This window comes from Phyllobates terribilis, unplaced genomic scaffold (assembly GCF_046119375.1).
Source record: "Phyllobates terribilis strain yellow unplaced genomic scaffold, ASM4611937v1 Scaffold_11__3_contigs__length_659146591, whole genome shotgun sequence".
Lineage (NCBI taxonomy): Eukaryota > Metazoa > Chordata > Amphibia > Anura > Dendrobatidae > Phyllobates > Phyllobates terribilis.
Genome location: NW_027362771.1, coordinates 177048108 through 177068055, shown reverse-complemented (window position 1 = coordinate 177068055; position 19948 = coordinate 177048108). Strand labels below are relative to the sequence as shown.

The following is a 19948-nucleotide window of genomic DNA, read 5'->3' as shown; positions in this document are numbered from 1 at the left end:
AAGTGGTCAGTGTTATCACAGTGCCATATGTAATTTATTTTTCCTTCATTAATTAGAGATAAGTTTGTAGAAGATAAATAAAATGTGTTCGCTTTGTTTTTTAATTTAGAAATTTTTTGTTCTTTACAAAGAAGCTTTTCTGGTGTAAGACATATTAGAGGCACACACTTCTTGGACATGCAGACAATACAGGAAGGTTTGAGGCTGGGTGCCCACGTAGCGTTTTTCAAGCGTTTATGCTGCGGAATTTCCGCAGCGTAAACGCTTGTGAAACGCTAGGTAATCCGCACCCCATGGTCCCCAAGGGGATTCCGCATGTTCTATGCACATGCTGCGGATTTTTCCGCAGCGTTTATGCTGCGTCCAAAAATCCGCAGCATGTCATTTAATTTTGCGGTAGCGCAGAGGAACTCCCGCCATTGACTTGCATTGAAACGCATAGAAACCGCGACTGTACATTTCTACAAGCGGCTTCTATGCGTTTCTATGTGCGGATGGTACCCAGTTCTGGAGGAGAGGAGACTCTCCTCCAGACCTGGGTACCATTGTACCTGTAAAAAAAGAATAAAATAACAAATAAAGTTATATTCACCTGTCCGGCGGCTTCTCTCTGAATGCCGGCATCGCTTGAGGACCTGCGGTGACGTCAAAGTCATGTGACCGCAGGCCCTTCACCGCTCTGTCTCGCGATATGCCGGCAGCCGGGAACCAGACAGGAACGAGCGCTGCAGCACACGCCGGGGCCTCGGGGGTGAGTATAGCTTTATTTGTTTTAATTTTTACGGTTCACACTGTATAAATCCATGCAGTTTGCATGGATTTATATAGTGTGACCTAGTTGTCAAGCACTTTCCAAGTGATGCTATCGCCTGGAAAGCGCTTGTCAATCTGCATGTGGAAACGCATGTGAATCCGCATGTGGATCCGCATGTATTCTGCAGGAAAAGCGCATGCACAATCTGCATGCGTTTTTTCTGCCAGGGAGATGCAGAAATGCTGCAGAAATTTTCTGCTTCATTTCTGCATCGTGGGCACATAGCCTAAGTCCCCTTCCACATAGGGGAGATGCATACGGTGACTTATCTGTGTCTATTGTGTATCCTGTTGCTATCCGGGCAGATCTACAGTGGTTGCAGAAGTACTCACCCACCGTGGCAATTTTCTTGTTTTGCTACCTCACGACCGGGAATTCCACTGTCTTTTAAGGGTTTCCATCACTGCATGTAAAGAACATGCCTACAACTGTGTATATTTGGTTTTCTTTTTATTGTGATGCAAACAAATAGGAAAAAATAACTGCAAACTTTAGCCTTAGTGCCCACGATGCAGAAATGAAGCAGAAATTTTCCTGAGCATTTCTGCATCTCCTTGGCAGAAAGACGCATGCGTTTTTTACATGTGTTTTTGACGCGTATTTGCCATGCGTTTTTCCAATGCATTGTATAGGCAAATACGCATGCATAAACGCACAAGGATTGGTCATGTCCGTATTTTTTCTGCGAGTAAAATCTGCGCAGTAAAAATACGGACCATGTGCACAGACCTTGCAGAATGTCATAGGAAGTCATGGGATATGGTATGCAATGCGTTTCTGGAGCGTTTACGCGCTGCAAATACGCACCAAAAACGCATCATGGGCACACAGCCTTAGTGTGCATAACTATTCACCCCCCCTAAAGTTAGTACTTTGTAGAGCCTCCTTTTGTGGCAATTACAGCTGCAAGTCGCTCTGGATACGAGTCTATGAGCTTTCCACATCTTGCCACTGGGATTTTTACCCATTCCTCAATGCAAAACTGCTCGAGCTCCTTCAAGTTAGATGGTTTCCTCTGCTGAATAGGAATCTTCAAGTCGGACCACAGATTCTCAATTAGGTTAAGGTCTGGGCTTTGACTAGGCCACTCCAAAATATTTACATGTTACCCTGAAACCACTTGAGTGTTGCTTTGGCAGTATGCTTTGGGTCATTGTGACGGAGGTTCACCTTCCAGCAAGACAGTCTCAAATCACTGACAGACTGAAACAGGTTTTGCTCAAGTATTTTGCATCATCCATCTTCCCCTCGACGCGGACCATTTTCACGGTTTCTGATGCTGAAAAACATCCATACGGCATGATGCTGCCACCAGATTTCACTGTGGGGATGAATGATCTGCGATGGTTTGGCACCAGACATGGTGTTTAACTTGATGGCCAAAAAGTTCAATTTTGGCCTCATCTGACCACAGCATCTTCCTCCATACATTTGGGGAGTCTCCAACATATATTTTGGCAAACTCAAAATGAGCCTTACAATTTTTTTCTGCAAGCAAAGGCTTTTTTCTGCCCACTATTCCATAAAGTCCAATTATATGGAGTGTACGGCTAATTGTTGTCATACGAACAGATATTCCAGTCTCTGCTTGGGAACTCTGCCGCTCCTTCAGGGTTACCTTTGGCCTCTGTACTGCCTCTTTGATTAATGCCCTCCTTTCCCGGTCTGAGAGTTTTGGTAGACAGCCCTCTCTTGGCAGGTTTGTTGTGTTACCATGTTCTTTCCATTTGATGATAATGGATTTGATTGGGATATTTTTTTTACCCAACCCTGACTTGTACTTCCCAACAACTTTTCCCCGGACTTTTTGGGAGATCTCCTTGGTCTGCATGGTGTTGTTTGGTTAGTGGTGCCTCTTGCTTAATGGTGTTGCAGCCTCTGTGGCCTTTCAGAAAAGGTGTGTATATACTGACAGACCATGTGACACTTAAGATTGCACACAGGTGGACTTACTTTCACTAAGCATGTGACTTATTAAGGTAATTGCTTGCACCATAAATTTTTAGGAGCTTCATAGCAAAAGAGGTGAATAAATATGCACATGACAATTTTTAGTTATTTGATCCCATAAATTTAATTTATGCCTATATTTTTCTCACTTCACCAACTTAGGCTAATTAGTGCTGATGCATCACACACACAATCGGATGACAAAAATATTTAAGCACGTTGCAATGTAACAAAATAGGTAAAAAGCCAAGGGGTATGCCTGCTCTATGGCCCAATGTGAGAATTGGAATAATAAAAAAATACATAAATATATGCAATGACCCTGCTGCCACCTCACAACCCGAACTGCTACTGAACCCCTCAACCTACTGTCTACTTCCCCAATATCCTGCAAGGGCAGGGCTCTCTTTCTGTACCAGTCTGCCATTGTTAGTTTGTTGGTTGTAATTTATATTATTTTGTATGTAATCCCTTTCTCATGTACAGCACCATGGAATCAATGGTGGTCTAAAAATAAATAATAATACAAATAAAATAAACATGTTTATAATAAAAACCTGACTGAAAAATTAAAAAGACTGTTAAGCTTTATTTCATAAATCAATAGCACACATGAAAATAAGCATCTTCGTAATATATCTCATCAGAGAAATCCGTTTTTTTCTTTGCCAGTCATTATCAAAAGTCTCAATTCTAAGGTAAAATCTGTATTCAGTGAAGAGTTTCCCAATATTGAGATAGGAGATGGCAGTTACTAGGAATACACTTCTATGTAGACTGAGAGAGAGCTCCTCCCTCATCCTCCTTCTATTTAGATAGTATCTTATCAGTAGCTGCTGCCATCTCCTATCTCAGTAATGGGAAAGTGTCTTCACTGACTACAGATTTTACCTCAGAATTGAGAATTTTGATAATGACTGATCAATTCTGGCATAGAAAAAAAGCAGATTTCTCTAATGAGATATATTACAGAGTTTCTTAATTTTCATGTGTACCATTGATTTATGAAATAAAAATTAAACCAACGGTAACTTTTTAAATAATGTGATTATTTTCACAAAAGCAAAATATGTAGCTGTAAAATAGAATTATAACAAACAGCAACTGTATGCTAGCAGTTTTCCAGCTGGGAAAATGGAAAGTGATTTTTTATTCTGTGTATGGATGGTAACAGTTACTCTTTGAACAATATTGGAAAAAAAGGACTACTGTATATTTTAAAATCTATCCCCTGGAAGCTGCTGTTCAAACATCTGCAACGTTTTTGTGTCTCAGAAACCACAGAAACATTACAATAGCATGGGACACATTCATATACCCTGTAAGGATGAATAAACTTCACATAGAGTGGTCCCCGCTCCATTATAGAGAGCCCCTGTGTAAAATTGTCCCTTATTCTAATATGTTCCATGGATTTATTAAATGGTTGGACGTTCATGTAAAACTGGTTGTCTAGTCAATTAAAGCTAAAAAAAAAAGTAAAAGCCTAGTTAAAAAGTAATACAAGTAGTAATAACTTAAAGATCCCCCTATATTCCCATTTTGACACTTCCCAGTTTCCTTGCTGGACTCTGTACATCCTGCTGTCTGGATGGTCATGTGAACACTGCAGCCAACCACTGTCTGTACTGATTAGGCAATAGTCACTGTTACGGGCAGTGATTAGATGCAGCGGTCAAATTTGCAACCAGATGAAGCAGCAAGTACAGAGACCGATGGAGGACTTTGGAATTTATGTATAGGGAACTAGGCGAGGTGATAGGGTATGTTCACACTACGTATGCCGTTTTTTTGTTTTTTTTTTAACTGAAGCATTGTTATCATTATGCTAATATTTCCTGAAGCGTTTCAACTTTTTTCATTGCCATTTTATGTAAATAATTTTATTTAGCTTTTTATAGAGGTTTTTTTAGGGGTGATTTTCAGATGTTTGACATCTATAATATAAAGCAACTGCTGCTTGTAGTACTCTTCTAATAAGTTTTGCATTCCTAGACACAAAGATGAGAGCTCCACAAAGATGTGGGCAGAAGACTAATGGAGTAGGAAAACAGACAGACATTGGGAGGCGCAAGACCCAGCAGGCTTCTACCCTACAGGGGGGAGAGAGCCATACCGTGGTAGGGCCACCCTAGTTTAGTTCGACCTTCTGTATCAGCAGATCGATACCAGAGCACAATGGTAGCCCTACAGGCTGTCAGAGTTCAGCCAGAGCATACCAGAATAACCCACAAGGCATCCGAACGGAGCTGTGAGAGACAGGTAGAGCAGCACAGCTCTGACTAAGTAAGTCTCAGAGATGAGAGGCGAAGTACATAACGAAAAAAGAGCAATCTCCTCATTAAAGTGAAAAGTGGAGAATCCAGTTGAGGCAAAAAGAGGAATCTGAACACCAGACCACTCTGTCCCAGAGAAGGAGGAACAGGTGAGAGCCCCACTTCGCAAGCCTCGCCTGATAGAAGAGAACACTAGAGAGGAAAAGAAAATCCCTCTGCTAGAAAGCAGATATGGTGAGATATCTCTGATTGGCACAAAAGGAGAGAACTGAACGGCATCCAGGACTCGATTACAGTGCCCCTGATTAAAGGGGTGAATACGGTACCCTGAAGTCACCCACACCCAGACAGGCAGTCTTGACCCAACAACTACAAGTTCTATCAGGAATCTGGCCCTTGGGAGTCAACTCTGACTGAAAACAGGCATGCAAAAATAAAAAAGGAGGATATTGCCATAGAAGCGCTGCCCATAGACCCTTTTTCATAGGTGAGAACCTAGCTCAATGGAATGGTGGAAAAGTGACATCTAAGACCACTGTCCCCTTATCCTAGTCAAATAAACCTAATCCGAAAGGCCAAAAGCCTTCTGAACTGTGAATCCATCAGTCTTGCAGGTAAAATAAATGACCAAAAAATTGGGTTGAAGAGGAGACAGCTGGGAAAGGTGGTACTGCCTTAACACTCAAGTGAGATGGACCTGGCCAGCGCTACCACAGGAGATGAAAAGATGAAAGCACGGCTAGTATTCTCAAACCCAGTCAAAATGAAAAACTTGGACAAAGTCCTCCATATAGAATAATGGGCCCCACATAGTCCTCCAAACAGTATAATGGCCCCACATAGCTTTATATACAATATAATGAGCCCCATATAGTCCTCCATAAAATGTAATGGGCCCCACAAAGTCCTCCATACAGAATAATAGCCCCAAGTAGGGGTGGTGGTTCTGGTGTCGCGGGCCTAATATAATCACCCTGCAGCCAGATTTGGCCCGTGGGCCAGAGTTTGACATGTATGGCATAGGGGATTAAACAAAGTTCTAAACTAGCTGCCTCAAAGGGAGGTTTTAATAGCCACTCAATGCATCCCAAGTTACTTGGGGAAAATTCGTCCCAAGAGCAGAGGATCAAGGGCAGCTCTGAAAAAAAAGAAGCCCACTGGTATGAAGGTTAAGGGAATGTTAAGTGATCCGACTCTAGGGCTTAGGAAGCGTCAATCCAAGTGTATCTGTTCAATGGTCTCCTATTGGTTAACGAAGCCTATGTGAGTGTGACCCACATGCATCCCCCACTGCAAGGCAAAAAATATTAGCTGGGTGAGTCAGTCACCCCTGCCTCTCGAATTAGAGGAAATGTTCCTGCTAAAGGTTGGAATCATCAACCAAAAGGGAGATATCATCCTTCAGCTGGAAAGCTGGAGCAGGGCTACTTGAACTGCTTGATGGATGCGCTTAGCTAAACAGACTAGGCTTGGTGCTAGCAGGCTAGATAAAGTCTTGCTGGGAAGGAGCGGACTTTTTTTTTGTTAAGATGCATTGTTAGTGTCAACCTCCAGATGGCAGAAGACTAACCCATGGTTCCCGTGTCCCCCAATGAAGCGACCCAGAAAGGCATTTTTCATAAAAAATTAATATGAAGAAGCTCTGGGGTGTTTTCTGAGTGTTTTTCAAAGCGGACCTGCTTAAACTCCAGTAAAAAAAAAAGTTGTGTGAACAAAGCTTTCGTTTTTAAATTCTTTTTCATTTATTTTTACAATATTTGAAAAGCCAAATACATTATTCTTACCATAATCTGTAATCATTATAGCCACCTTTTCATAGACCATGTTCAGTAGCATGATAATGATGAAGCTGATGATGGATGCAGTGACTGTGGTGGCAGTCTGTGGAGTTAAGTACTTCTGAATTGCTTCTGTTCCGTTTATATGCCTTGGCAGTGTTGCAGAAAACACCAAGAAGACAGAAAGTCGATAAACAATAATCCCAACTACAGATGCAACTATCAGCAAAATCTGTGAAAAAAAAAAAAAAAATATATAATTAAATTGATGAGTAATATAAGAATTTTACTATGAGTACACGGACACAAAGGAAACTGCATGTGGTGTTCCAGCGCACATTCTGTGTGAAATGTGTCATAGCCTACGTCCTTTTTTTCTCAATGGAGGACAGATGTGCACTGATTTTTCGGCTGCAGATTTGAAGTCTGCGACATGTCACTTATTGAAGCCGTTTCAAACTCAGCCTCAGGCTTCTGCCATGAATTCCACTGCCAGAGCATGTAGATTTTATCCATAAGGAAAATCTGCCTTGTGAATGCAGTCTATTTGTTTCTAGGCATTTTGTTACTCAGTTGCCATAACAGACCTGGTACATTTTAGTTTTTAAGATTACCAAATCTGAATACATCTAGATTAGCCTGGAGTCTTTTCTTACAGGTTTAGTTCCCAAGTGTCTTAAAGGGACATTAAACCTAAAATGTATTTAAAAAAAAAATTGAACTGTAGTGGAAGCAATTTGTCTTTAAAGCTGACTGTAGTTATATTCAACTGAATTACTAGACATCCAGAAACCCGGAAACATTTAAATGCATATGGCTGAACAATATTAGCAGGACTAGGGCTCCTTTAAAGTGACACAGCAGGCAAAAGCTGAATTTTCATTGCAAGCGTCCATGCCATGCTCGAAGTCTTACCTAACTGGTTCCTACTAATCAGAAGACCCAAAAGGTGTCTTCTTGTAGCCCACTTACACAGCATGCCTCTAGGTTCAGGCATCTTGGCATGACCAGTCTGAGATCTTGTAGTAGTACTAACATACATAAGCACCAAGATAAGGGACTTCTTTCCGACCCACGTTTTGATGATCACAAGAGACCACATAAGTAACAGTATAGAGGATGGGTGGAATCTGTGGAATGTAACTCTAAGTCAGCATCAAGTCAGAAATCTATAGATGAAAAACCTTACCCAGAAGAACACTGCACTAGTACAGAACGCCATCCTCAAACACTTCCCAAAGGCTGTGTAAGGAACATGTTCTTCTTGCTGCAAAAAAATAAATGAAAAAGACAGAGCTCATGATTTCAAGCCTGCTTTCATGCAAACATAGACAGTTTTAATTTCATGACAGCCCATTTTTCAAATCTAACAAATGTCACTATATGTGTTGATAACCTTGAAATTCTTCTTCCTCCGATCCCCGAGAGTCTAAATCTGTGTTTTCCGGGACACAGTGTAATTTATGTTAGTGGTGAACATTTACCGTATGGGTCATTTATTCTATACCTTAAGAGATCAGAATTTTACAGATGCGGCACATCAAATATGAGCATTTTTAATTCTTAAAAAGGTGAACAAGGGAGTGATTTCATTTTTGTTTTATTAATATATATTTTAGGCCCCCTGTGGGATGTGAACCTGTGGTAGTCTAAATGCTTGTGCTATATACTGCAATACCATAGTATCATAATATAAAGCTAAAATCAAATGTCTCCTATGAAGCCCAGTCTACTCCCACTGAAGTACTAATATGGCAGCTATGGGGCCTTCAACACTACTCCGGCTGCCACGGCATCCCACAATCGCGTCTTGGAGGGGCAACGAATGGATGGAATTGAGCCCGTGCTTTCAATGTCTGAGATTGACAGATTGTATTTTAAGGGGTAATCAGCAGCAACCTGAGCTTAGCTCTGATTGCTACAGTTACAGGCTGATGCCAACTGTGTAACACAGATGGTATCTGGTGGGTATGGTGTGGGCTCAGCTCCTGCACCCGCTCAAGACAAAGGCACATGACATAAGACATAGGAGTATGTCTTGTGTCAGTATTGGGTTAAAAGAGTCACACCATGGGTGAGTGGCTTGGCAGGCATGCAGTGAAGACGTGACTCTGGAGAGCTCCTGCTGTACTCATCCGACAAACTCCATCCTGGGGTGCAATTTCGGGCAGCATGCTACCTACTCGGTGCCTGGAGATATCAGGAGGCTGTGAGCACTATTTCTGGGCTGCGGCGGTGAAATGACGAAAAGCAGGACGATCTGCAGAGAGGATGATGCGGCGTCAACAGAAATCCAAGATGGCGCTCACGAGTCCTGTGACCGGAGATAGTGTAATGCTGGAGGAGAAGCTGCTGTCAGACTGGAACAATATGCTCAGAGAGTGAAATCCCACAAGTCCAGATGTCAGTAACAGACAAGTGGAGGAGCAGGGAAATGTCCCCAAAAGGGTCCCGGTTTGCAGCACTGGTGGGAAAGGAGGGAGATGAGGATGTCTCTCAAGCCACAACGTCTGCTGCTAATAGGCACAATAATGCATCAATTACCCTTAAGAACAGAGTGTGTGTCCCTGATGAAAATCCCCTGGGGGACTCCGCTTCTTTATTGGATGTCGTAAAAGCTGTTAATAAATGCAATACCACACTGGCTACGCTAACAACCAGGTAGTCTATATTCAAGGGACCATATCAATAGTCTGGCATTATGTGGACAAATGTACAAAAAATGGCGGAACGTACCACCACAGTGGAGGGGAGAATCAGTGAGATAGAGGATGCCCTCCCTCCGGTCCATAGAGACTTTCAGAGTCACACTCAATCAATTGCCGCCTTACTGGCCAAAGTTGATGATCTTGAAAATCGACAGAGGCATAAAAATATCAGGCTGGTAGGAGTCCATGAGAAGGTGGAAGGGAGAGATTAAGATATTTTTTTTTAAAAAATAGCTAGTGGATATATTTGGCAAGGAAGTCCTCACTCCTTTGTTTGCTGTTGAAAGGGCACAGTGTCACCACGAGACCTGGCCCAGTTGGTAGACCTTCTAGACCCATTCTGATAAAGATTTTACAGGACTGGGACATCATCCTGAGGAAAACCAGGGAAAAGCAGGACATTTCACTTGGAGGACAAAAAATACCCTTTTTTCAGTGGAAGTCAATCAAGCAAAATTTTCCTGTTCTTAGACATAAAGAGAAGGTTGGGATGGGATGGGCAACATCACAATAGGCAAGCAGCTTGGTGAGAAAGCAACAACTGTTGGCACAATTATTAGAAAAAGGAAGAAACATGAGATGACTGTCAATCTTCCTCGGTCTGGGGCTCCATGCAAGCTCTTGCCTCGAGGGATAAGGATGATTTTGAGAAAGGTCAGGAATCAGCCTAGATCTACAAGGGAGGACCTGGTCAATTACCTGAAGAGAGCTGGGACCACAGTCTCAAACAATACCATTAGTGACACACTACGCCATCATGGATTAAAATCCTGCAGGGCACGCAAGGTCCCCCTGCTCACGCCAGCACATGTCCAGGCCCGTTTGAAGTTCACCAATGACCATCTGGATGATCCAGAGGAGGCATGGGAGAAGGTCACGTGGTCAGATATGACCAAAATAGAACTTTTTGGTATCAACTCCACTCGCCGTGTTTGGAGGAAGAAGGATGAGTACAACCCCAAGAACACCATCTCAACCGTTAAGCATGGTGGGGGAGACATCATACTTTGGGGGTGCTTTTCTGCAAAGGGGACAGGACGACTGCACCGTATTGAAGGGAGGATGGATGGGGTCATGCATAGCGAGATTTTGGCCAACAACCCTCCTTCCCTCAGTAAGAGCATTGGCGATGGGTCATGGCTGGATCTTCCAGCATGACAATGACACAAAACACACAGCCAGGGCAACTAAAGAGTGGCTCCATAAGAAGCATTTCAATGTCCTGGAGTGGCTTAGCCAGTCTCCAGACCTGGACGCAGTAAAAAATCTTTGAAGGAAGCTGAAACTCAATGTTGCCCAGTGACAGCCCCCATAACCTGAAAGATCTGGAGAAGATCTGTATGGAGGAGTGGGCCAAAATCCCTGCTGTAGTGTGTGCAAACTTGGTCAAGAACTACAGGAAACATCTGACCTCTGTAACTGCAAACAAAGGTTTTAGTACCAAATATTAAGTTCTATTTTTCTATTGTATCAAATACTTATTTAATGCAACAAAATGCAAATTAATTATGCAAATATCATGCAATGCGATCTTTAGGATTTTTTTTCTTAGAATCTGTCTCTCACAGTTGAAGTGTACCTACGATAAAAATTACAGACCTCTCCATTCTTTGTAGGTGGAAAAACTTTCAAAATCTGCAGTGTATCAAATACTTATTTCCCCCACTGTATGTATTTAAAATGAAAAATTACATGTGTTCAACTAAAATATTGTTTTAGCCTAAATAGACACCAGAAACCAGAATTTGTTACGCAATTTCTCCCGAACATTTGCAATACCTCATATGTGGTCGGAAACCACCGTTTGGAAACGCAGCAGGCCTAAGAAGAGAGGGAGCGCAGTTTGACTTTTGGAGGCCAAATTTGTCTGGAATAGACTGTGCATGCCATGTCACAGACATCCAGCCCCAGAGGTGCAAAAACTGCAGAATGCCCACTGCAAGGTTTGGAAATTGCTCCTCTCAATTAATTCACTAAGAAGTGAGCCGTGGAAATGAAAACTTTACATTTTTCACTAAAATGTTGCTCTAGCCCCAAAGTTTTCATTTTCAGAAAAAGTATTGTGTTTGGACACACGGCAGGGCTCAGATAGGAAAGAGCGCTATTTGATTTTTGGAACGCAAATTTGGCTAGACTAGATTGTAGATGCCATGTTGCATTTTTAGAGCCCCTGAGGTGCCAATCAGCAGAGACCACATTTTGGAAACTAAACCATTCTAGAAATTCATCTAGCTGTGTGGTGAGCATTTTTAACACACAGGTGCTTCACAGAATTTTATGACATTGATGTCCTTCCCTTCATAAACCCCGTATGTGTGGGTCTACCCTAAGGGACTCTCAAACAGTTTGCACATTTCTATTCCATACCTTGCTTTCTAACTAGGCAAGGTATGGCCATCTATGTCCCTTTGGGGGACGTAGACCTCAACCTAAATTTGTTGTTGAAGTGCCTAATGAAAGGCTTAACTTTGACCAAAGGGTCTTAATCATGGTTCAAGTTTAACCATGATTAAGATCCTTTGGTCAAAATGCATAGCTGCATAGCTTTTGCTGACTAAGTTGTTCTGTCTATACTTCTGATACTTAACTATATTTAAAGAATTTAGCCCCTTCACGGAGTGCTGGATATGCTTTCAAGAATTTACTGTAGTCATTAGTTTGTACTACATTTTTGTCATTAACATATAGAACTACAGATAGTATCACTTAGTTGCAGGTATTCAGTAATTGATTTTTACTGATGTTCGCATAATAAATTTGGTTGAACTAAATTGCAGCAATCGCCAAATGTGGATGATGGAGGAGGGGGCCCAGGAGATGAGTAAAGGTGGCCTACTGTAGCCATGTAGCATTCATCTTTACTTGATTACCATGTGATATGGTAGCGGTTTTCCTGCAGGACATATCAATGCTAGCACAGGGTTAAAGTGCAGCTCCCTAGTATTAAATTATGGTACAATTTACCTGAGTGATGGGATTCACAACCACATGGGTACATTTTGCTTCATATTCTGGAAGAGGCTGTTCTTCTTGCTCTAAAAACTCAACCGTGTCCCATTCATATTCCAGCTCAGCTTGTCTGCGCTTCCAAAACTCAAGGAACAAAGTAACTGTTAAAACATGAAAATGGCTGTTTTACTCATAATACATTGCTTAAAAGACAACTCTATATACGGAAAAAAATCTTTTGGTGTAGCCAAAAAAAAGTCCCTATAAAGACCATGAAAAACAGTAGAAATAAGCCATTTTTCCATATGGGATCGTGAAAAACATCTGCTTGCTAGGTAGACTTAATATCATTAAAATGAACACACTTCCTAGCCTCCTGTATCCCAAATTTGTCTGGGTGAATATACCTCCAGATCTATTCCACACGTCCTTGTTGACCTGTCAAGTAATTTTCTTAGGAAGAACCCCTACTATGCATTCTGCCACTATAATTAAAATAACAACTATTGATAGTGTTTACATAAGTTTTACAATTTTTTTCCAAACTAACTCAAAGTACTGTCAATAGGAAAAAAGCCTTAAAATATTGAAAAGAAGCTTCTAAAGCTCTATTATAAAGCGCATACGTAAGTTTGCAACCATCACACTTGAGAAAATTGGAGAGTAGTAATAAAGGGTGTCTTCCACTACTGTAGACTTGTGACAGTATATATACTAGTAAATATACTAATGCATGGAGCTTTTCCTAGCAATAACAGCCTGCCACAAACTAGGCTAGCTAGACCTACAGTGATCAGCTGATGCTGGCAGGCTTCACTCTTACCATGGATGGCCCAGATTGGAAAAGTACTTTTTGAATAGTTTAGCCGTCAGAGATATTCTAACTACATTCAGGGCTGGCGCCAGGTTTTCGTGGGCCCCGGGCGAAAGAGTCTCAGTGGGCCCCTTTAGCACATACCACGATTCATGATGCACAGATACAGCGGAGAATAAAAGTGTACAACACAGGGCCCCCTCATCCTTCACATATGCAAAACATTCACACATGCACACACAGGCACAGTAGGCAGACATGCACGCACGCACACACACACAGTATGCAGGCATGCACACGGTACATAGACAGGCACGCACACACGGTACACAGACATGCGCACACAAACAGTATGCAGACATGCGCGCACACACGTACGCAGACATGCACGCACACACACACAGTACGCAGACATGCACGCACGCACACAGTACACAGTACGCAGACATGCACGCACGCACACAGTACGCAGACATGCACGCACGCACACAGTACACAGTACGCAGACAGGCACGCACGCACACAGTACGCAGACAGGCACGCACGCACACAGTACGCAGACAGGCACGCACGCACACAGTACGCAGACAGGCACGCACGCACACAGTACGCAGACAGGCACGCACGCACACAGTACGCAGACAGGCACGCACGCACACAGTACGCAGACAGGCACGCACGCACACAGTACGCAGACAGGCACGCACGCACACAGTACGCAGACAGGCACGCACGCACACAGTACGCAGACAGGCACGCACACAGTACGCAGACAGGCACGCACACAGTACGCAGACAGGCACGCACACAGTACGCAGACAGGCACGCACACAGTACGCAGACAGGCACGCACACAGTACGCAGGCACGCACACACAGTACGCAGGCACGCACACACACAGTACGCAGGCACGCACACACACAGTACGCAGGCACGCACACACACAGTACGCAGGCACGCACACACACAGTACGCAGGCACGCACACACACAGTACGCAGGCACGCACACACACAGTACGCAGGCACGCACACACACAGTACGCAGGCACGCACACACACAGTACGCAGGCACGCACACACACAGTACGCAGGCACGCACACACACAGTACGCAGGCACGCACACACACAGTACGCAGGCACGCACACACACACACAGTACGCAGGCACGCACACACACACACAGTACGCAGGCACGCACACACACACACACACACACAGTACGCAGGCACGCACACACACACACAGTACGCAGGCACGCACACACACACACACACACAGTACGCAGGCACGCACACACACAGTACGCAGGCACGCACACACACATATACACATGCACATGGTACACAGATATGCACATATACAATACGCAGACATGCACATACACAGATACGTACACATACATACATATTTGAACGCAAATTCTTAACACATAAAACGGACAAATATATATACACACAGTCATACACACTGACATACACAGATATTCACATCATACATGCACACCCACACGTACACGCACATTAAAAATATTTTTAATATGGGGATTGGGGAAGCTGGCAACAAGTCTCTCTCACATGCCCCTGGCCTGTGTCCAGTCCAGCTCTTCAGGCATGTGGCTGTGCAGGGCTGCCAGTGTGTCTTTGATGGCCATCACAGACACGGCCCTGGACCATCAGGGGGGCCCAGTCGCCGGCGGGGCTCGGGCCGCCGGAGCTGCTTGATTGACGGCACTTCACCAGACATGGCCGCGTGCAGTGTGCTGTGCGGATGTGGCTGCTAGTAATGACACAACAGGGGTGACACACCAGCACAATTAAAGGTCCAGTGTCGCCCCTGGCGTTTCATTAGTACCAGACAGAGCCGCACAACGCACTGCGCGTGGCCATGTCTGGTGAAGTGCCGGCAATCAAGCAGCGCCGGTGGCCATGCACAGATCCAGCGGGAGAAGCCCAGGCCCCGAAGGAGAGTGGGCCCCCATGATGGTCCAGGGCCCCAGCACTTGCCGGGTACGCCAGGTGCTGACGCCGGCCCTGACAACGTTAACAGTTTAAAGGGTTATTCTCAATTTTTAATTGTTAAAATTGCAAAGTGCATGTAAAAATAATTTAATTTTTATTTACAATATACTCCATTTCTGAAGTACACTGGGATATTAATTTTTTTTTACTTCTCATTGCCTAGGTTACCAGCTACCTCTGCAGTCTATCAGTGGTAGCCGGTCCTCTAGTCAAGGAGAGCAGAGCTCACAAGCTCTTTCCAATAAGGCTTGTAAAAGCTGTTCTGAAGCGGCAGGATCGCTAAGTCTGACCAGCTGCAGTACCCTATGCTCCTTCGATACTGCAAACAGAAGCAGCTTTACCTTTGCAGCTTGGACATTTGGGACCAGCAGCGCAACCATGCCGCTGATTGGAAATGTCAATCATTCAGGAATACACCCTATTCATCAGCAAGCAGGAAGGCGGGAGGCAGGGAAGCAGTGGTCCCTGAAAAATATTTTTTAAAAAAACCTTTAATTCACTAGATAAAGCTTACCCCATATTCCCATAAAAACAGCAAACACGAGGGTTCCAAAACTGTCAAATATACAAAGTTTCTGCAACAGAAAAAAAATTGTTCAGTATACAAAGAAGACATTATATTTGTAGTTCTTACCTTGCCAATTGTTGCATTTACAATGGTGCAACTTTATGTCGGTCTTTGTGTAGGATTAGTAGGGAGCCAAAGTGCCACTCATTTTGCGATTTTTATTTTTAACTTAAAGGGTTTTCCCATGAACAAAAGTAAATTTTAATCAATAGATCTTGGAATAATAATAATTTCCAAAATTAGATGTGTTTAAAAAATGTTCCTGTGCTGAGATAATCTTATAAATGTGCCCCTGCTGTGTACTGTGTAATGGCTGTGTCTGACCGTACAGGAACATGGTCTGATCATACCACAGCTCCTGAGCAGGGGAGGACGCAAAATACTATACAGATATTACAGCATGGAATCACAGCTGATTCTTTCTCTGAGGTAAAATATATTTTAAAAACAGGCAGGGAAATGTTTTGCCTCACAGATCCCATGCTGTAATGTCTGTATTGTCTTTTGCTTCCTCCCCTGCCCAGGAGCTGTGGTATGATCAGACCATGTTCCTGTACGGTGAGAAGCAACCATTACACAATACACAGCAGGGGCACATTTATAAGATTATCTCAGCACAGGAACATTTTTTAAACACATCCAACTGTGGAACTTCTTATTCTTCCAAGATCTATTGATTAAAATCATCTTTAAAATTAACTTTGTTCATGGGAAAACGCCTTTAACCACTTTCCGGCCCAAGGCGTACTAATATGTATCTGTGCCCTGGGCCTTATGGGCCAGATACGTATTAGCACGCCGTGGCAATTTCGCCCGCACACAGGCTTTGCGGGCGAGATCGCCGCCGGGTGTCAGCTGATTGTCACAGCTGACACCCGGTACTATGTGAAAGGAGCGGTGCCGCACCGCTCCCTGCACATTAACCACCGAAATGCTGCGATCGAAGTCTAAATTGCGGGAGCATGGGGGGAGGTAAGCGCCGATACTTACCTCCTCTCCGGCATCCCGCGGTGTCTGTGCCGGGTCCTGGATGTTGTCATGGTGACCCAATGTCGTCATAACAACATCCGGGTCACCAGGAGGCAAGAAGTCACTTTGGTCATGCGCAGTGCGCGACAAAAGTAACTTCTCCCTGTGCAGTGCTGACAGCCTGGATAGCACAGGGATGCTGCAGCATTCCTAGGTTATACAGCCGATCAGAATGTAAAAAGTGAAAGTCCCATAGTGGGACAAAGTATAAAAGTTCCAAAAGTGTCACAAAGTGAACAAAAAATAAAAAAAAAAATGAAAAAATAATTCCCCCAAAAAATCAAAATATACTGTACCTATATTCTTATGAAAAAATAAACCAATAAAAGTACACATATTTGATATCACCGCGTCCGGAACGACCTGACCTATAAAACTGTCCCACTATTTAACCCCTTTAGTAACAGGGCAAAAAAAAAAACAAGCAAAAAACGATGCTTTATCATCATATTGCCAAACAAAAAATGGAATAAAACGCGATCAAAAAGACGAATGTAAATAAAAATGGTACCTGCTGAAAACGTCATCTTGTCCGGCAAGAAACAAGCCACCATACAGCTCCAACGGCCGAAAAATAAAAAAAAGTTATAGCTCTCAGAATAAAGCGATGAAAAAACAATTATTTTTTCTATAAAATAGTTTTTATTGTGTAAAAGTGCCAAAACATAAAAAAAAAACAAATAAAAAACAATATAAATGTGGTACCGTAGTAAACGTACTGACCTGAAGAATAAAGCTGCCTTATCAATTTCACTACATGCGGAACGGCATAAATAAAACACACAAAAAAACAATTCCTGAATTGTTGGTTTTTGTTTATTCTGCCTCCCAAAAATCGGAATAGAAAGCGATCAAAAAATGTTATGTGCCCGAAAATGGTACCAATAAAAAAGGTCAACTTGTCCCGCAAAAAACAAGCCATCACATGACTCTGTCGGCCGAAATATGGAAAAATTATAGCTCTCAAAATATGGCGATGCAAAGACTAGTCTTTACAAAAAGGATTTTTTTAGTGTGTGACAGCTGTCAATCATAAAAACCCGATATCAATCTGATATTGCTGTAAACACACCGACCCGAAGAATAAAGTAATCTAATCACTTATACTGCACGAGGAACGGCGTAAAAAATAATAAATTTTTTTTCAAAAGTAAAGTAAAAAAAATGATGACGATATGGCGATTAGTGTTGAGCACAAGTATTCGCTACTTGCGTTTGCATCGGGTGCTCGGGTATTTACCAAGTATCGCGGGTGCTCGAGTGACATGCTCGAGTCTTCGCCCTATATGTTTTGTAGCTGTTATACAGCCAAAAAAAAACTTGCGGGGATTGCCTGCCATGCACGAGTGATCCCCGCATGTTTTTGTTTGGGTGTCTAATAATCGTGAAACATGCGGGGCAAGGACTCGAGCACCCGCTATACTTGGTGCATACCCGAGCACCCGATGCAAACTCAAATAGCGAACAGTTGCACTCAAGACTAATGACAACTTATTCAATATGATGATCTATTGTTATCAAATTCTGCGTCGCACCTCTGGGTTCAAAATGTTCACTATACCCCTTGATAAAATCCATGAGGGGTGTAGTTTCCAAAATGGAGTCACTTGTAGGAGGTTTCCACTGTTTAGGCGCATCAGGGGCTCTCCAAATGCAACATGGCGTCCGATAATTATTCAAGCAAATTTTACAATCAAAAAGTCAAATGGAGCTCCTCCCTTCCGAACCCTGCCGTGCGCCCAAACAGTGGTTTCCCCCCACATATGGGGTATTGGCTTACTCAGGAGAAATTGCACAACAAATTGCATGGTGCAATTTCTCCTGTTACACTTCTGAAAATGCAAAATTGGAGGCTGAAAAACATTTTTGTTGGAAAAATGTGAAAATTTTATTTTTACGGCTCAATGTTATAAACTTCTGTGAAGCACCTGGGGGTTCAAGGTGCTCATCACACACATAGATAAGTTCCCTGAGGGGTCTAGTTTCCAAAATGGGGTCACTTGTGGAGGGTTTCCACTGTTTAGGCACATCAGGGGCTCCCCAAACGCAACTTGGCGTCCGCTAATTATTAACGCAAATTTTACATTCAAAAAGTCAATGGCGCTCCTTCCCTTCCGAACCCTGCCGTGCGCCCAAACAATGGTTTTCCACCACATATTGGGTATCTGTGTGCTCAGGAGGAATTACACAACAAATTTTGGGGTCCATTTTTTCCTGATAACCTTGCGAAAATAAAAAAATTGGGGTCTAAAGTAACATTTGTGAAAAAAAGTTAAATGTTCATTTTTTTCCTTCCACATTCCAAAAATTCCTGAGAAGCACCTGAAGGGTTAATAAACTTCTTGAATGTGATTTTGAGCACGTTGAGGGGTACAGTTTTTAGAATGGTGTCACTTTTGGGTATTTTCTGTTATAAAGGCCCCTCAAAGTGACTTCAAATGTGATATGGTCCCTAAAAAAATGGTTTTGTAAATTTTGTTGGAAAAATGAGAAAATCGCTGATCAACTTTTAACCCTTATAACTCCCTAACAAAAAAAAATTGGGTTCCAAAATTGTGCTGATGTAAAGTAGACATGTGGGAAATGTTATTTATTAACCATTTTGTGTGACATATCTCTCTGATTTAAGGGCATGAAAATTCAAAGTTTGAAAATTGTGAAATTTTCACCAAATTTCCATTTTTTTCACAAATAAACAAGTGATATCGAAAAAATTTTAACACTATCGAAGTACAATATGTCACGAAAAAACAATCTCAGAATCAGGGGAATCCATTGAAGCGTTCCTCATAAAGTGACAGTGGTCAGAATTGTAAAAATTGGCCCGGTCATTAACGTGCAAACCACCTTTAGGGGTAAAGGGCTTAAGTAACTAATAAGTCAAACATTTTGCCTCAAGCACAGAGCCATAGCTAAAGGTTAGAAATACCATATTACACAATTAAGCCATGTATATGTAAAGAAACAACTTTTTATAAAGTCAGGACAGATTTTTTTTTATACAAGGTGAAATTTCTTTAATACAGCACTTTCATGTACAGA

At 42.7% G+C, this 19948-nt stretch overlaps 1 protein-coding gene across 5 annotated transcripts in view; it reads right to left on the bottom strand.

The window, feature by feature from the left end:
• Positions 1-19948, bottom strand: part of ANO6 (anoctamin 6) — a 155507-nt gene that overhangs the window by 18491 nt on the left and 117068 nt on the right. For all 5 annotated transcript variants that reach the window (XM_073651836.1, XM_073651835.1, XM_073651834.1 and 2 more), the window contains 4 exons: positions 15824-15884; positions 12491-12636; positions 8008-8085; positions 6825-7050 (listed from right to left, as the gene is read on the bottom strand). In XM_073651836.1, coding sequence (XP_073507937.1) covers positions 6825-7050; positions 8008-8085; positions 12491-12636; positions 15824-15884 — 511 coding nt within the window. The remainder of the gene's footprint in view (positions 1-6824; positions 7051-8007; positions 8086-12490; positions 12637-15823; positions 15885-19948) is intronic.